The sequence below is a fragment of the Drosophila virilis genome, unplaced genomic scaffold, assembly GCF_030788295.1.
Source record: "Drosophila virilis strain 15010-1051.87 unplaced genomic scaffold, Dvir_AGI_RSII-ME tig00001625, whole genome shotgun sequence".
NCBI lineage: Eukaryota > Metazoa > Arthropoda > Insecta > Diptera > Drosophilidae > Drosophila > Drosophila virilis.
The window spans coordinates 35,059-53,582 of record NW_027212850.1 but is presented as its reverse complement, the minus strand read 5'-3'; the positions used below and the strand labels follow the sequence as shown (position 1 = coordinate 53,582).

General features: G+C 35.7%; 1 protein-coding gene across 2 annotated transcripts in view; it reads right to left on the bottom strand.

Annotated features, from left to right (window-relative positions):
- Positions 1-18,524, bottom strand: part of LOC6636626 (LIM domain transcription factor LMO4) — a 51,838-nt gene that overhangs the window by 32,636 nt on the left and 678 nt on the right. For both annotated transcript variants that reach the window (XM_015168331.3, XM_002060054.4), the window contains exon 2: positions 10,311-10,619. In XM_015168331.3, coding sequence (XP_015023817.1) covers positions 10,311-10,554 — 244 coding nt within the window. In that variant the 5' untranslated portion in view covers positions 10,555-10,619. The remainder of the gene's footprint in view (positions 1-10,310; positions 10,620-18,524) is intronic.

Genomic DNA, 18,524 nt, shown 5'->3' with positions numbered 1-18,524 from the left:
TACTTTTTTATTGCAGTGGCGTGGTGTGGAGTGGTTTTAAGAAATGTCATGCACAAGATTGGTAATATATCGAAAAACAGCAAAACAAATCTTATCCGAAGCGCACCCATTCTCTTGTCGCTAAGTTAAGCAGATCTTGTTTACATGATGGTTTCACATTAAACCGATTTTAAGTTCTAATTTAAGCATAAGCTCCATACCGTCTGCATCACCATAATTGATGACGTTCTAACCACAAAGAAAAATTATTGCAAAGCACTACAGGGCCTTGTGAAGGCAGAAGACAGCAACCAGCTGAAGACAAAGGTTCTTGATGTAATCGAACTCCTGACAGCGGAAAAATTCAAAGGTGGTATCGGAAATTTCAGTTGAAGCATACCAATTTTTGGCACCCTTTAGGTGGGTGCATATTTATTAATCTTAAAGGAGCTATATTAGATCCCATTGTCTGCAAATATGTTTTAAACGTGATGAAATCGTCAATAAGAAAGGCGAAGCTATTACCACGTCTATAGTAGGAGGATTCTGCTAACCTAGCAGGGCTAGTTGCATCTGTAGGAAAAGCCAATAGGAGAGGCGTGGTGGTGTTAATCGTGCCGGACTCTATCAACCGTAATGGAAGTTTTCCATGTGTCAGCTTATAATTCCTGTTACACAACTGGTGTGCACCCGGTGGCCTGGTTCTGGCACTTATGTAGTTAAACTCGACCCGTTGGCATGTCCTCGGAGTTAGAGACCTTAATGCCACACGCGGACCTGAGCCTGTCCAGTAAAACGGCAGTTCCGAATGCCCTCCATTTGAATGCGTTTTGAATGTGGCTTAGAGCTCGGTGAACCTGCTAAACCGTATTAAATTGTGCTCAGCCGAAAAAAACCTCCCAAAAGATGATGCAGCAAGCAGAATTCTTTCGGAGAATTTTTTAACATGTGAGTAGCAGACTATTGAGCCTGTAAGTCCCAACAATGTGTGTTGAGACGGAAAATGGCCGACACCAAGAATTCCGGCACAATTGAAAGACCAAAACGTCAGGAGCGCCTGAGTCACCTTGCCGTCGACAAAATTCTGGTTTATTACTATAGAACAGCTCCAAGCACTGCTCAGAGTTAATTCGTTGTAGTTTTTGGTTCGATTGTGAGCTCGCGCGGCAATAACTTTGAACACAGGTTTCGCATACCCAAATAAACATTCATAAACATTCCTTTGATATTTTTAGGATCTCAGCTATCTCGATAAACTTCACTTTAGGGTTATCTACAATTATTTTGTGGAATTTTGTGATGTTTTCGTCGGTAACAGCCTGTTTGGATCGTGTACTGCGTGCATCGTCCTCGGTGCTTTTTTCGCCTCATTTTTGATTTTAGTGGTTCAGAGTCAGAATAATGTTTATCAAGCCAAGCCTTTGCTTCAACAGTATTTTTTCTGTTCTGTTATCTGTTATATCGCAAATAGCAAGGTTTTCATCAATCAATATCAAAGAAAAAAATAAAATAAGAGACCATTAGTCGGGAGTGCCGGACTAGGATACCTTGATTAATTTCTTGGATAGCAACCCACCATGCACATGCACCAAGCACAAAAAGCAAAATTTAGTGCATACATTTGTGTGCCCTTTTTTGAATTTTATTAATAGAGTTGTAATTGCGATTGTATGTATAAGTTAACAAGTAAAACTCTGTAGTCCAACTGGTTAGGCGAGGCTGACGAACTTTAGTTCGGTCAATTCGCCTATGATGCTGACAGTGCATCATATCGATCGGCACCTGACATCTCTACATTCCACCTTTTGTGGCATTCAAGTTGATTTGACTCATATAACTTGTATTACAGAAGATTCTACTCATGTGCTAGTTAATGACCTATGTAGTGTTGAGCGGTTTTTTTTACTAATCGGACATCTCTTGTTTATTATTTTCTACCAAAAATTGCAATTCGATTTAAGTTTTTACCAATTGAATATAACACTTTATCTTGTATTTGTCAACGAGTACCTTATTGGTAATGCGTCTAGGTCCCCTCTTTTATCTCCTACTGAGGATGTTTATGATCCTACTTTAGAGGTTGTAATGTTTAATTGCAGTCCTATTATTTCTTATTCACTATTACTCGGTTGATATAAATATTGTTATTAATTTTTTGTAGACCACCCTTAATTCCCTCCTTCCGAACACAACTAAATATTTTCAAAACTCTAATAAGTCTGGTTCGAGTATTGACCTGGCTAAATATTCAAGCCAGGTCCAACTTCTTGTTTTTGAATTCGCAGTGCTATAAGAACTATCCTACTCGTTGTAAAAGGTAATTTGCCAAATATCCGAGGGTAGTGTATTTATACACAAATCTACATAATTATAAATATATACAGTAAATATATACAGCGCATAGCAAGAATTCATTAGTTAACAATTTTTAACTATTAATACTAAATCTTTATTTATCATTTAATATTTAGTACAGAGTCCTTTATTAACAATAACAGCTGTACAGCGTGTCTTGGCATGAATCAACCGATTCCTGTAATCGTTTTAGGGGAATTTTGGACCAGGACTATTTCATTTCTTCCCAAAGTGATCCGTTAATGGTTGGTTTGGAAGCAGCAACTGCCTTCTTGACGCTGGATCAGACCACAGGTTGTCAATGGGATTCATGTCAGGCGAATCAGCAGGCCAAAACGTTTCCAGAGTTTGCCCTGAACCATCCCTTTTCTTTCTTACTAGTGCGTTCGGAGTCATTGTCCGGTTGAAAGACCTGTACGAGGGGCATTTCGTATTCTGCTGATCCATGATGGTTTTATCCAATGTATTGGACCTACCCCACAGTAGCAAAAACAGGCCCATACCACTACACTACACCCTCCATACTTAATGGTTTCGGGGTGTACTGGGGTTTGTATTCTGTGTTCCTTGGACGTCTAACGATGATAGAGAACCCTTTCCACCAAACATAACCACTTTGGTCTTCGGACTCATAGAATATTCCTCCGTTGTTGGGAAATAGGTGTCGCGTTGAAAAGTGGAACCTTTCTTGGTTTGCAGTCCTTTAGGTTATGTTAAGATATACGCAAATATATGTTATTTATGCCCTTTTTTAAGCTCGGTAGCAGGTTTGTTCTGACGAATCAGTCTTTTGACATTAAGAGGGGTCATAGATCGTTATCGTCTGCGTGTTTCAATATTTTTTTTGTAGTTTAAGACGTTTTTTATTATTTATTATTTGTTGAAGCATCCTACAAATTGATCAACGTCTCTGTACTTTTTTCCGTCCAATATCAATTTTGTATAAGATCGCGCTACTCTGCAGTGCAGTTCTTTCCGCGCCCAATTGATATCTTAGTCAAAACTAATAATAACAGCATTGCTTATACATGTATCCATAGGCTAAGTAAATGATATTGACTTTGAATAAATTCATCGAATAGAACCAAGGTTACCAGCACTGACGTGTTTTCGTTTGATTACAAATATACAATTACACTGGACAGTTTTATAATATTGTAAACTTGAAGCGTAAATCTTCAATTTTGCCATTTTTTCTGATTATTCTGATGCTGCCAACCTGTTTGCTAATTTATTCAAATCAACTTACTCCTCTCCTCCTCTACCCTTTTAATATTACTTCCTCGCGTTCCATACGTGCGCTTATCATTTCCCGTTGTGCTCTCATTTCTGGTACAAACACTTGAAAATCTTCTTGCCCTCCTGGATCTGACAATATTCCTTGTTTTCTACTCAATGAGTTTAGCTCTTCCCTTCTTCGTCCATGGCTAAATTTCATCCATCTTTTTGGAAATTATCTTTTATCATTCCTCTCCAAAAGAAAATCTGACATACAATACAATAACAGGTTCTAGGTGGGATTTACCGATTAGGGAATACCCAACCCTCTTATTCCAAACCAAATAAAAAACAAGTAAGAAGTTCTAGTCGGGAGCCTTCGACTAGGGAAACCCTGAACCCTCTTCTTCCAACATCAAATGCATATATATATTCTATTTTAGAAGCTATATGTCAAGTTTGGTGACTCTAGCTCTTATTATTTACCAAAATTGCCCAAAAAAACAGGATATCGATATCGATTTTTATCGATTGCTTGGAAACGGAGTAAGTTATCGACTATCGGACAAAACCCGATCTGCGCGGGCACTAGGAGCACCTACATCTAGAATTTCAAGTCTCTAGCTCTTATAGGTTCTGAGATCCTTGCGTTCATACATACGGACAGACGAGCAGACAGACAGACGGACATGGCTAGATCGACTCGGCTATTGGTGCTGATCAAGAATATATACATTTTATGGGGTCGGAGATGCTTCCTTCTGCCTGTTACATATATTTGGATTTTGCACAAATACAATATACCCGGTAGGGCTCGAACTCGCGACAGACCGCAACACTTGTTATGCGTCTACTCAGCAGCCACACCAATAATTAAGTACTTATGCGCAAAAAAACGAACTAAAATAGCATTACAGAAAAAAGTCGTAATTACCATGCTGTTAGAATGCGAAGCAGACGGGTATCGATGTGTGTGTGTACATGTATACAGAAATACTTGAATTATCCGCTAGCTGCCCCATCCAATTGCGCTGTTATATAACTTTGTTTTCTTCTTAACCGATCTTCATGAAATTTTCTTCTGTATATCTTATTGTACCATAGAATATTTGTGTATTCTCAACAACATCATGTTTAGTGACTCTAGCTCTTATTATTTACCCAAATTACTCGATATCGATTATTATCGATTACTTGGAAACGGAGTAAGTTATAGATTATCGGAAACAAACTCGGTCTGCGCAGGCACTAGTAGGACCTGCATCTTATTTCAAGTCTCTAGCTCTTATAGGTTCTGAGATCCTTGCGTTCATACATACGGACGGACGGACGGACGGACGGTCAGACAGTCATGGCTAGGTCGACTCGGCTATTGATGCTGATCACGAATATATATACTTTATGGGGTCGGAGATGCTTCCTTCTGCCTGTTGTATACATTTGCATTTACACAAATACAATATACCCTTTTAACCATTTTAATGGGTTCGGGGTATAAAAATAATCACTTCGAATTTGCAGCTTTTCTGCGAATCTGTTGTCTCCCCTGTTCAACATGGATTCGTAAAGAATCGGTCAACTACGACCAATCTGCTAGAGTTTACTTCCGTGGTAAATGATGCTTTTCTTTCGAAAATGCTATCTGATGTAATTTACACTGACTTCAGTAATGCGTTTGACTCTGTCCACCATGGCATCTTAAAAAACGAGAGATAAAGGCTATCTTCGGCACGCCGAAGATCTAATACCTATGCAGACCCACCCTTTTCATAATACTCATAGCGCTTTGCCTGTATCTAAGAAGCACAGGGAAAATCATTAATGCCAAGTTTGGTCAAAATTCTAATAGGATTTGGCAAATATATGAGGAGCACAGTAAAACTAATAAATGCCAATTTTGGTCAAAATATCTTGGTAAATAAAATTTTTTTCAAACATCTTAATTTTCGACCGATCGTTCCTCTGGCAGCTGTATGATATATATAAAGGTTCTGTCGTTTAGTTCAGACCATGTTCGATTAAACAGGTCATTAAAATGAACTACTGAACTAATTCAGTGATTAGTGAACTATATCGGTTATTTATTTCACTCGTTCAGCAATTCAGTCGGTCATGAACGATGTATTCTGTACTTTTTGATACTGGTTCAGTCGGTCATGAACGTTGTATGCAAGTCAGCAGTTCAGCCGTTCCTGAACGATACATTCTTTTGAGATGTTCAGTGTAAAATAAACATAAAGGATAGCTGGATTTTAATTTCACTTTAGATTTGTATCTATTATCAATGGTACGGATTAATAAGTTAAAAGTATAAAATATTTTTTGCAACTGAAGACTTGAAGAATAACTGAACAGAAATATAATCGTTCATGATTGACTGCATAACTGAACTAAGCGCATAGTTCATGACCGACTAAAATACTGAACGAGTGAACTGAATGACCAATTTAGATCACGGCCAGAAAACGAACGAGTGAACTTATTCAGCATATTGAACTAGAAATTCCTACGCTAATATATATATAAATAAGGAGCATAGTAAACCTTATAAATGCCAAGTTTGGTAAAGATATCTTGACAAACTAAAATGTCTTTCAAACAACTTAGTTTTAGACCGATCGTTCCTATGGCAGCTAGATAATTTAGTGGACCGATCCAGCTGGTTTTGACATATGTGCTGCGTGCAACAAAAAGAGGGACTACTGCAAAGTAAGCTTTAAGACTGAGAGACTAGTTCGCATAGAAACAGATAGACGGACATGGCTATATCGACTCGGCTGTTGATACTAAAGAAGAATTTATATACTTGATGGTGTCGAAGATGTCTTCTATTCGTTACACATTTCGCGACAAAGTTATAATACCCTCTACAAGGGTATAATAATCACTTTGAGCTTGCAATATTTCCGGAAATAAGATCTCTTCCCTGTTCATAATGGATGCGGAAAGAATCGGCCAAAAACTACCAACCTGTTTGGATTTACTTCTTTGGCAAAGTATGCTCTTATTCCTAAATTCATTTGATTCTAAGCTCTGATTCAATTTTTATTAGTCACCGTCATTATTGAGGCCAACGGTGTAGTTGGATTCATTAAACTTTGGTCTCAAGACCTACACATCTCTCTCTTGGTCGCCCTATCATTGAATACTGCTCTTTCATCATGTCTCCGCTGTATAACAATAGACAGAATCGTATCGAATCCAATCAGAAGCAATTTTTACTTTTTGCTATGCGAGGCTTATATTCGGACCGCAATCTTCGGTTTCCATTCTACTCCAGCAGGCTTCCTCTTCTAGATCTTCCGTCGTAACCAACCGTAAAATCCTCTGTGTTAATTGTTGGCGACATAGATTCCTCTTTTCTGCTGGGGCGTCTTCAATTAATAATCGCCCTTATTGTTACCTACACGCACAAAATATTACGCTGTATATAAAATGGTTTCTCTCAGGTTACCTACGGAAACAAACTGACCATTCTCAGCTATGAGTAGCGGTAAAGCTTGCCGTACAGACTATAAATTTTCGGTCGGTGATTTTTCATCACTATCCCTTTATTCTATCTACTTAACACTCTATATATATAGTGTGATTTTCTTTCCTCTTTTTAAAACTTGTATCTTTCGTTTTTCCTATTTATTATATTTTTTTAAGTTGTATAGTTATTTACGATTATTATTAATAACGATTATTATAATGACGTCGCCTACAAAATTAGCTGTGAAAAGGGGCATAGCTGGCCGGACGGGGAAATAAAACAACTCAATACTGTCGGTGATGTTATTAGAAAATGGTATATTCTAATTAAGGCTTCTAGCATTTGATTTTCATAGTCCTATGTATAAAATAATTAGGCAGATACTCGATTTTGTCGACCATTAATTACAAAATTAATTGACCAGATCAGTGACGACGTTTCTTCTAACTTTAGTAGCCCAGCAGAATTATTAGTTGGAAACTGAGTGTTCATCAGTGGCTCTGGCAGCGAATGAGGAAAAGACTAGAAGCTTGCGAAATACAAGAGGTAGTGGCAACATTTGTAACGGTACATTCTTTAAAAAGGGAGTACTCACCCCGCAGTCCAACTTCCCCCCAACATAACCCAACCGAATCGGCAACTCAGCGCTATTGCGGACGGAAATCGGGTCTGTCGACTCTAGCTCTAAGAATCAATTGCCTTTAGTTTTAGTTTCGTTTTTAATATACACAAGGGCAAGTTTGGCTGGTATTATAAACGACTTGTTCGGTAACCAGTAAGATCCGTTGTCCGCAAGCGCCGACAAACTGTCAATAATCTTCCCGCTAATGCGAAGCGAACGATTACGCGACGACACGAAAGTCCAACGGAAATGTACTTTTCGAGATTGGATTGTCATGCAATCATGCAGTGTTCCAGATAAAATTGTGTGTTTTAAATTAGAATGATATTTTTAGATGATATCGTATGATAACGGTTGTTTAACAAATTTTAATTTTTCGCTCACAATGTCCACAGATAGGAGAGATTTCATTCGCATGTTTTATACATATGGACAAAAACATTATATCCTCCCTTTATACCCAATTTCAGTGAATTCAGGGCATAAACAAATAAGAGGTTCAGTCGGGAGCTCCCGACTAGGGAATACCCTGAACCCTCTTATTACAACGACAAAAATCAGTTCGCGCAACGCGCTCGTTTGAAGTAATAGAGATAAATAAAAAAAAAAGTTCCCTTTGCAGGGTTCATACTCGCGACTAACCATATTACTTGCTGAACACTCTACTCAACAGACAAAACAGCAAATAAAACAAGAGGTTCTAGTCAGGAGCTTCCGAATAGGGGATACTCTGAACCCTCTTCTTCCAACATCAAATGCATACATATATTATATTTTAGAAGCTATATGTCAAGTTTGGTGACTCTAGCTCTTATTATTTACCAAAATTGCCAAAAAAGCAGGATATCGATATAGATTTTTATCGATTGATTGCAAACGGAGTAAGTTATCGATTATCGAAAACAAACTCGATCTGCGTAGGCACTAGAGCACCTACATCTAATTTCAAGTCTCTAGCTCTTATAGGTTCTCAGATCCTTGCGTTCATACATACGGATGGACGGACAGACGGACCGACAAACGGACATGGCTAGATCGACTCGGCTTCTGATGCTGATCAAGAATATATATACTTTATAGGTCGATGATGCTTCCTTCTGCGTGTTATTTTTTATAGGTTCAGGGTATAATAAATAGTTTCCTAGCTAGGGCTCGAGCTCGCGACAGAAAGCAACACTTGCTATGCCTACTTAGCAGCCACACCAATAATTAAGTATTATCGAGAAAAAAACGAACTAAAATAGCATTAACAAAAGTCACAATTACAATGCTGTAAAAATGCGAAACAGACGAGCATGAATGTGTGTGTGTGTACATGTATACACAAATTCTTAATTCTTGATACATATAACTTTGGTTTTTTCGTAACCGATGTTAATAAAATGTTCTACAGTATATCTTATTGTACCATAGAATATTTGTGTATTCTCAAAAAGTCCATTGCATTTAAATTGTGGTTGAAATCGGTTGGTAATACAACTTGGGTTACTAACTTGATTTATAGCTCTGGCCCGGTAGCGGGGAGGTTGCGAGAGGTATAAAATGAAATATACTTGATAATATATACATAATATTTAAGAAACAACAAATCAAGTTTGGTGCCTCTAGCTTTTATTATTTACCCAATTTCAATAAACAGGATGCTGATATCAATTTTTATCGATTGCTTGGAAACGGTGTAAGTTATCGATTATCGGAAGCAAACTCGGTCTGCGCAGGCACTAGGAGGACCTACATATAAAATTTCAAGTCTCTAGCTCTTATAGGTTCTGAGATCCTTGCGTTCATATATACGGACAGACGGACGGACGGACATACAGACGGACATGGCTAGATCGACTCGGCTATTTATGCTGATCAATATATATACTTAATGGGTTTCGGAGATGCTTCCTTCTGCCTGCTGCATACATTTGCATTTTGCACAAATACCATATACCCTTTTTACCCATTTTTAATGGGTTCAGGGTATAAAAAGAGCAAATGTGAATTGGACAAAATTTGAAGTTTACCTTTAAACTACGGAGCGGACTTTCGTTAAACGGTAAAACGAAGCCTAGAAAAATTTTTTGAAGAAATAAATAAAATAAAATATAATAAAAATTGTAGCTAACACACAAATGATACACGATACGCAAAAGATCCAAATCGCCAGCGAAAAAATAAATACTAAAATATATCCTTCATATTTTTATAAAAATAATATTTAACTCCTCTCAATTTATTTAACGTTAAAGGAAGGTAGTCATATCAGTTAAATTAAAAGCAAAATCCCGTTAAAATACTTACAAATAAGCATTCGTACTGTGCTGGTACTAAAGGACATCTATTCTTTATTTTTTTAATTGGCTATAAGACCAATGCATTCAAACAACCGGACAGAGAGAAAAGGCAAGACTGGTTATACTATTGATGCAGTTGAAGTTCAGAATGCGTCCTACTGCCTGTTACATATATTTTCCCAACACCATTATCCTTTCTATAAATGTTTATAATTGCTTTTGCTTTCATATATTTAAGTCAAATAGCCCACTTGCACATAACATGCCTTTCTTCTAAGAATTAAGTTGTACCTTCGCATTTTTTTATTTTTAAAGCTCTTTTTAAATGGATACCCCATCAAGTTAATATAGAAACAGTTAAAATAGGTATTGAACTTACCTCCACAACCACCACACACTTTAATTAATGTGCTGGGATGTATTAACTGTTGGTTGTTGAATTCATTCGAAGATTCATCCATAAACGACAATTGAGACGAAGAGATGTTTGAATTACTTTCAGCAATATCCTTGGTGTGGCTGGTTCTATAACCAACGACAACTGAAGGAAAATTTTCCGGACTAGAGGAATCTTGCTGATTTGCCGCTAGTATATCAGTATATGAATGAAACGATGCATTCATTGCAAAAATGTACGATAAGTTACAATTATAAAGGCATATAGATTCTGTTTACTGCACGGTGAATTCTGTAATATATACGAATGCAAATATTTGACATTTATTTATTTGTAATAAATTTATAATTTGCGAAAGCAAAAAATATTATAATAAAACAACTTTATGCAAACAGAGTAATCATCGGGGTGCCGAAAATAATCACACATGCGTGTGAAAGTCTTTAGATTATTTTATCTTATTAAATTAAAATTTGTTAATAATAATAAAATGATTCAAAATTTGGATGAAACGTCATACACATACACATATACACATATTCCAACATTGTGTCTATCTAGTATATACTACTTCTACTAATATTCTTGTATGTTACGTATTCTTATGTATATTACAATACTTTGTTACATAATTGCGTCTCCTTAGTCTACGATTCTTCTCTTATAATTAAGCGTCCTTTAACTACCGATCATTGATCCTATTTTATCAACTTACCTCTCTATTTCTCACCATTCCGATTATTTTAAATTATTGTTTTATAAAAAAATATTGTTTTTAAAAAATAATAGCACTGCAACACATTATGTTCTTGATAAAAAATGCGATAACTGTTCCGACTTTTTTAAAATTTATTTTTTGAATGTTGTTTAGTATTCCCCAGAAACTAAAACAGTGTTAGCGTTCTTTTTTTTTTTGGGTATTTTAAGAAAAGAAGTTCCAAAAATCCGGAAAATAGCACAATTAGCCCTTTTTTTTCGTGAATTCTCGTTATATCGCGGAATTGACTTATTACAATGGGACGCGGAAAGCACTGTGAAAGCACACAGAGTAGCGCGATCTTATCAAAAAATTGATATTGGACGTAAAAACTTACAGAGAAGTTGGTCAATTTGTAGGATGCTTCAATAAAATGATTGAAACACGTGAATGAACACGATCTATGACCCATCTTCATGTCAAAAGACTGATTCGTCAGAACACGCAGGATCCCTTCAAGCCTGCTACCGAGCTTTAAAATTCGCTTAACATAAATGCGACGGACCAAACAGGTCATACCTATCTTAGGCAACATAACCTTAAGGCCTGCAGCCCAAGAAAGGTACCACTTTTAACTTCGACACCTATTTCTAGTTTGCCAGGGATCATGCGAATTGGACATCCCAAAAATGTATGAATATTTTGTGGTCAGATGAGTTCAAACTTGTAATGTTTAATGGAAAGGAATCTCGATCATACGTTAGACGTCCAAGAAACACACAATTCTCACCACAATATTGTAATTCTATCCTTTGCAGCATACGAAATGTCTTTCAACAGGACAATGACCCCGAACACATCAGTAAAAAAAAATTAAATGAATGGTTCAGGGCAAACTATGTGAACGTTTTGGAATGGCCTGTTCATCGCCTGACCTGAATCCCATCAAAAATCTGTGCTGCAACCTCAAGGAAGCAGTTGCTGCTTCCAAGCCAACTACTATCTGATCACTTTTGAAAGAAATTAAAGAGTCCTGGTCCGAAATTCCCCTAAAACGACGTTAGGACTTAGTTGATGCCATACCAAGCGATGCGCAGATATTATTCACAATAAATGACACTGTACCAAATAGTAAATGATAAATATAGATTTAGTATTATAAGTTCAAAGTTCGCCTAAATTGATCAATTTCAACAAAGTTCCTTAAATTACCTAAAAACATTATACTAAAATATGCTTATTTTTTATTCCCATGCTTTTAAGAGTCTTCCATTTGGAAAAAAAAGTACTTCAACTTTCCTTAAAGTTAATAATGCTAGTTGGGCAACTATTTTAAAATTACTCGTGTTGGAGGTGCTATTATTTTTTTCACAGCTGTATGTAATAGGCAGGAGAAAGCATCTCCGACCCAATAAAGTATACATATTCTTGTTCAGCATTTAAAAACAAGGTCGACCTATCCATGCCCGTCTGTCAGTCAGCCCGTATGTATAAACGCAGAGATCTCAAAACCTATAAGAGCTAGAGACTTGAAATTTTAAACATAGGTCCTTCTAGTTACCGCGCAGTACGAGTTTGTTGTTAATCGATAACATTCCTCGTTTCCACGCAATTAGAGCTAAAGTCACGAAATGAGCTTCAGGAATAGTATTATATTTTTAATATTTTATAGCTACTGTAGTATGCGCATATATCGAGGGTACACTGTACCAAGAACTCAGCATAAATATAACAACACTTTGTTTCATTACATAAACAAAACCAATTCAAAAGAGCGTGAAATATGATCACCCACTTATGAACTACGCTAAGTCAGCATTCCCACGCTGACCCACGCTGATAAGACTCTCTTGCTTTCTTATACTGATAGAGACATATACATATATGCAGCCGCTCCGCTGCTGGCGTAACCGGTAGCGCAGACACGTGGCCTTAGCCTTAAGCATTTATGTACATCGACTATGCGTACTTAAAGACATATTCAATAAAACATTCTAAAAACCAAACTCAAACAGCACAGACGTGCTAGATTCATTCACTCGTACCCTCAAGATTACATGGCGACCGTGACAGGACTTCCGGAAGACCTTGGAAAAACCACTACTATAACAACGAAGGCGGCAGCAACAACAAAAGTTGCACCAACAACAACAACAACCACTTGGAACTCAACCAATTACATTTTTATAAGCAGAAACTAGATTAAAGGATGATGAACCTATGCTTATAAAAAATTATAGAAATTCTCATAGTCAAAAAGACGAGATTCAAGCTCAGGTCGACAAATTAATTAAAGATAGTCGAACTTTCCGATTCAGAATACAACAGCCCATTGTTACTAGTACCCAAAAAATCAATAGATAACGAAAAGAAAAAATGGCGATTAGTAATTGACTATCGTCAAATTAATAAAAAATTATTAGCCGACAAATTTCCACTCCCTAGGATCGACCATATCTTAGATCAACTAGGTAGAGAAAAATATTTCTCTTGCCTTGATTTAATGTCAAGATTCCATCAGATTGAGCTAGACAAAAATTTTAGAGATATAACTTTATAACTCTTTTTCAACGAGCAATGGCTTTTATCGCTTCACGCGATTACCATTTGGTTTGAAAATAGCGCCAAATTCATTCCAAAGAATGATGACTATTGCATTCTCTGGACTTGAACCCTCACAAGCATTCCTTTATATGGATGATTTGATAGTAATCGGTTGTTCCGAAAAACACATGCATGAAGTCACATTCCTGGGACATAAATGCGCAGACAAAGGAATCTTGCCAGATGACAAAAAATTTGATGTCAAATTAAATTATCCAGTCCCTCATGACTCGAACAGCCCTAGCCGTTTTATGGCATTTTGTAATTACTACAGACGATTCATCAAAACTTTGGCCAAATATTCTAGGCATATAACAAGATTACATAAAAAGAATGTCCCATTTTAATGGACTGATGAATGTCAAAATGCATTTGAATATCTTAAAGCTCAACTAATAAAACCAACTCTGTTACAATCCCAGATTTTACAAAAGAATTTTGTATTATCACGGAGGCAAGTATGCAAGCTTGTGGTGCAGTGTTTACACAAACCCACAATGGAATTCAACTTCCGGTAGCTTACGCATCGAAAACATTATCAAAAGGAGAAAGTAACAAGAGTACGACGGATAACAAACAAGTAGAAATTTCAAGGTAATCTACCGAAAAGCTTTTCAGCAACACGTATGAAGTCATTAATAATGACGAAGTACGTAAAAAAGTGACCTTGCATATAAAAGATATGCTATGTTTCTTAAAACGTGGTAATAAAATTATAGCAAGAATTGATGTTAGCGATTTATATACTAATAATGGAAATATTGACTTAGGTCAACTATTTCCAAGGCTCAAAAAAGAAGCCTGTATATTAAAATTCAGCCAACTGAAAATGGCACCGTGAGAAAATATCATTGAAATAGTTTCAATACATAATTTCAAAATTGTGGGCAATTAAACATGGGCAATTGAACACATAAGGAGTAGCGCTACTCAACCCGGTAACCACAATAACAAATGTTAAAGAGAAAGAAGCTATATTGTCTACACCAAATGACGATCCAGTACAAGGAGGTCATACAGGCATTACAAAAAGCTTGACCAAGGCCAAACGACATTATTACTGGAAAGGTATGACTCGTGATATAAAAGAGTACATCCCGAAATGTCAAAAATGCCAAAAATCAAAAACTACAAAACATAATAAGACCCCTTCAACAATTACTGAAACCCCGATAAAGGCCTTCGACAGAGTGATAGTGGGTACAATTGGTCCACAAGCAAAGTCAGAAAAAGGAAATGAATATGCAGTCACGCTCATATGCGACTTGATTAATATTTTGTTGCTAAACCAGTGACAAATAAAAGTACGGTCCAATGAAGACTTTCATTTCGGACATGGGAACGGAATATAAGAATTCAATTATAAATGACTTGCGCAAATATTTAAATATAAAGAATATAACATCAACTACACACCATCACCAGACTGTTGGAACAATAGAAAGAAGCCACAGAACATTAAATGAATATATACGATCCTACATATTAGTAAATATAACTGATTGGGCCGTATGGCATCAATACTATGTTTATTGTTTAAATACAACCCCCTCTATGGCACATAATTATTGTCCATATGAGTTAGTATTTGGTAAGACTAGTAATCTACTAAAATACTTTAATATCATAAATAATATAGAACCTACATAAAACATAGAAGATTACGCTAAAGAAAGTAAGTATATAACATACAAAAGAGCAAGAAATAAGCTTGACCTACACAAACAAAAAAATAAAGAGCTATATGACTTAAAAACTAAGGACATAATTTATATCATAGGAGATTAAGTTTTACTAAGAAATGAAGTAGGCCATAAGATTTTAAATACACAGGGCCCTATAGAGTAAAAAAATAGAAGATAGATTTAAATAATTATTTCTGGAAATAAAAAACAGGGAGTTCATAAAGATAGGTTAAAGATTTTTAATTCATGATAAATTTAATATGCAAAATTATATATAGACAAACAAAAAATTTAATACATACTAAATGAATTCTAAACATATTTTCATATTTTTAAATAAACAAAAAAATATTTATAAATACATTTTTAATATACATATATAAGTAAAATTTGGGCTAAAATTTAAATGCTAATTTCTGTTTATACAAATATTTAATAGCACAATAAGATCTACTGTTGCAATGCTGTTGAAACAGCATAGTAATTGCGTTTGTATTGTATTATGTTCTGCAGTTTAAATTCGTTTTTTTTTTTTCGTCAAAAGAATTTGTCGGTATGGCTGTCGAGTAGAGGCGATGGAAAGTTGTGCGGTCGCTACGGGCCCGAGTCCTAACGTGGGAATTATTTTTTATTTAATTTTATTGTAATAATACTTCTAAAGCGAATGAGCTAGAAGCGCCGGCTGCATTTGGTGTTGGTAAAAGAGATTCAGGGTGTCTCCTAGTCAGGAACTCTTTGAATTGAACCCATTAAATATGGTTAGAAAAAATTATAATGCTTTAGTCTATACAAAGTGTTTATTAGATGTGAATAACCGAGATAATAAAGCTAACTAGTCTATCTGCGAACTAGTGTCTCAGAGCTATCATCTTAAAAGTTTGCATATATCCGCCTTTCTGTTGCAGGCACTAAATATATCGGAACCGGCCGGAAGGACCACTATTTATAGACGCCATATGAATGGTAGTTCGAAACGTATGTTCGTGTGATCAAACTTCAAATTTGTTGATTTCCAATGCTCGTCATATTTATGCAAATCTAATAGACATCGGAATAAGATACCATAAAGATACCATAGGAGAGATCGGTCGAAAAGTAGGATCTTATATGGCAACATGTTTTCTTAGATATTTTCATTAACTAAGCAATTACTAGTTTAACTATTTCCACATATCTGCAAGAGGGCAATTTCTACAAGGGTATTAGGTCTTCGTAGTGTTGAAGATATCAATGCTTTCTCGTGTAATTCTATAAAAAGAATTTCAATTCGAAATGTCTTGTATGTTACTTTAGTTTTTCTCTCCAACTTGATCATTGGTATAGCTGTAAGGCAAGAATCATGATGATGACATGTAGATCTATCGGTTAAAGATATTTGCGATTTCGATGCCGGCAATGGGTAAATTTTTTCGTTAAGTAATGCCCGCTGCGCTAGTAGAAGAGGGTTCAGGGTATCCCTTAGCGAAAATTTCCGAAAAAAACACTCTTTTTTGTTTTTATTGCTCTTGATGATTAAGAACAAATTTTTTTTTTTTCGAATGAAAAACTTGGTTGTTTTAAAGTGGAGTTGAACAAACAAATCTGCTAATTTTTCATTAAAAATAAAAACAAACATAGCCCTCATCCTTTATTTTGTATAATTCTTTGGCCGAACACTTGATCTTTAAAACATCATATTACAATTTGTACCAAACGCTGGCTTGAACAAATTACCATATATACTTTCAATATTTTCTGTCAAAATAAAAACTCAGCCCATTCGAAAAGTGCAAAAAAGTTAAAATCACGACTACGAGTGGAAGCGACTCAGTGCAATATTTGGCTTCCAGTGGTTGGCTGTATGCCAACCAGGCATTTATTCTCTCACTTAACTATTTATCATTGTTATAATTAAGAAAGGCCAAAATTTCAAAAGAGAAACGATAGATATAAAATGAAAATTATTTTACATATAAATACTGTTCAAGAAGCTTCATGTCAAATTTAATTTATAACTTTTGATGTTAAAATAAAAAAAATTTGCCATCGATTTTTATTTTTAAAAGATGAGTAACGCCAATACATTTGCATGAGACGCAAAATTTCTAGCCTGGCTTCCTAAACTGGCTCTTACGATTTCGCAGGACGCAGGCCGACTGCTCTTCGTTTAGACGAACTAATGCCGAATTCACAGCTTACTGATGGTGTCACGAGCAACAATGTTAGTCGTCAGCCTGCCTTTAGCAAAGTTGGCCGATGGATGATGATTTGCGTCGCTTCGTTTTTAAAGTACATTGAGCGAAAAAGTTTTACACTTACGATCGACGCAAAGTGCTTGTGCTTTATCCATGATATGTATGCTTTATTTCAATTAATAAATTTAAATATATTACTCCAGAGACTATCGATTAATTTTACGGGAAAATTTAACAAATCATTTGTACACAAGACGCTTCTTCTGCAATAACTATTTAAAAAAAAATAGCATATATAGATTGATTTCACTTTCGTTTTTGGACAGTGTATGCTCGAGAAAAGTTCTTGTCTTAGCCAATGGCGTGCAAGCACCTTTGGTTGTATCCGTGATTTATACATGTATAAGAACTTTAAAAGATGTATATGTGAGTTGTTATTCACTGCTCTGGAAATTAATTTTGTTAGATTAGCGCTTATCATGACCTATCCCAAATTTGTGTTGAAATATGAATGCATGTTGTGTACTAAGGTTGACGATGCAAATATCGGAGATGCTTTCCTTAACTCGTTACGCCGCACAAATTATACTCTTTTACCCATTTTTCAATGAGTCCGTGGTATAACAAAGCGTGAGACGAAGAAAGTAGTGGATAGATGACCATTAAAAAGACACAAAGGCGAAATGGAAAACACATTTAAGTGAAGACTATGCGAGCTCTAATGGTTAAGGAAGATGTGAGAAAGGAAAAGATGATCCCTTACTCTTTTATAATAGTTGAAATAAAAGATTAAGTAAAATTTGAATTTTGATATTAAACTAACCAGTAAGCTTTCCGCTTTTATGTTTCACCGTAGGTAGACCTTGAATGCAATGATTTAAAAGCCAATAATTGCATAAGCCCTAAATTAAACTTCTAGTTTTGCATTAGCAGAAAGTAAGATGTTACAACCCACCGTCAAACGTAGGAAAACTTTGCAATGAATAATATTATCAAATTAGGGGTTCTTAAATACCCCTTAAATCTTTTACACAAC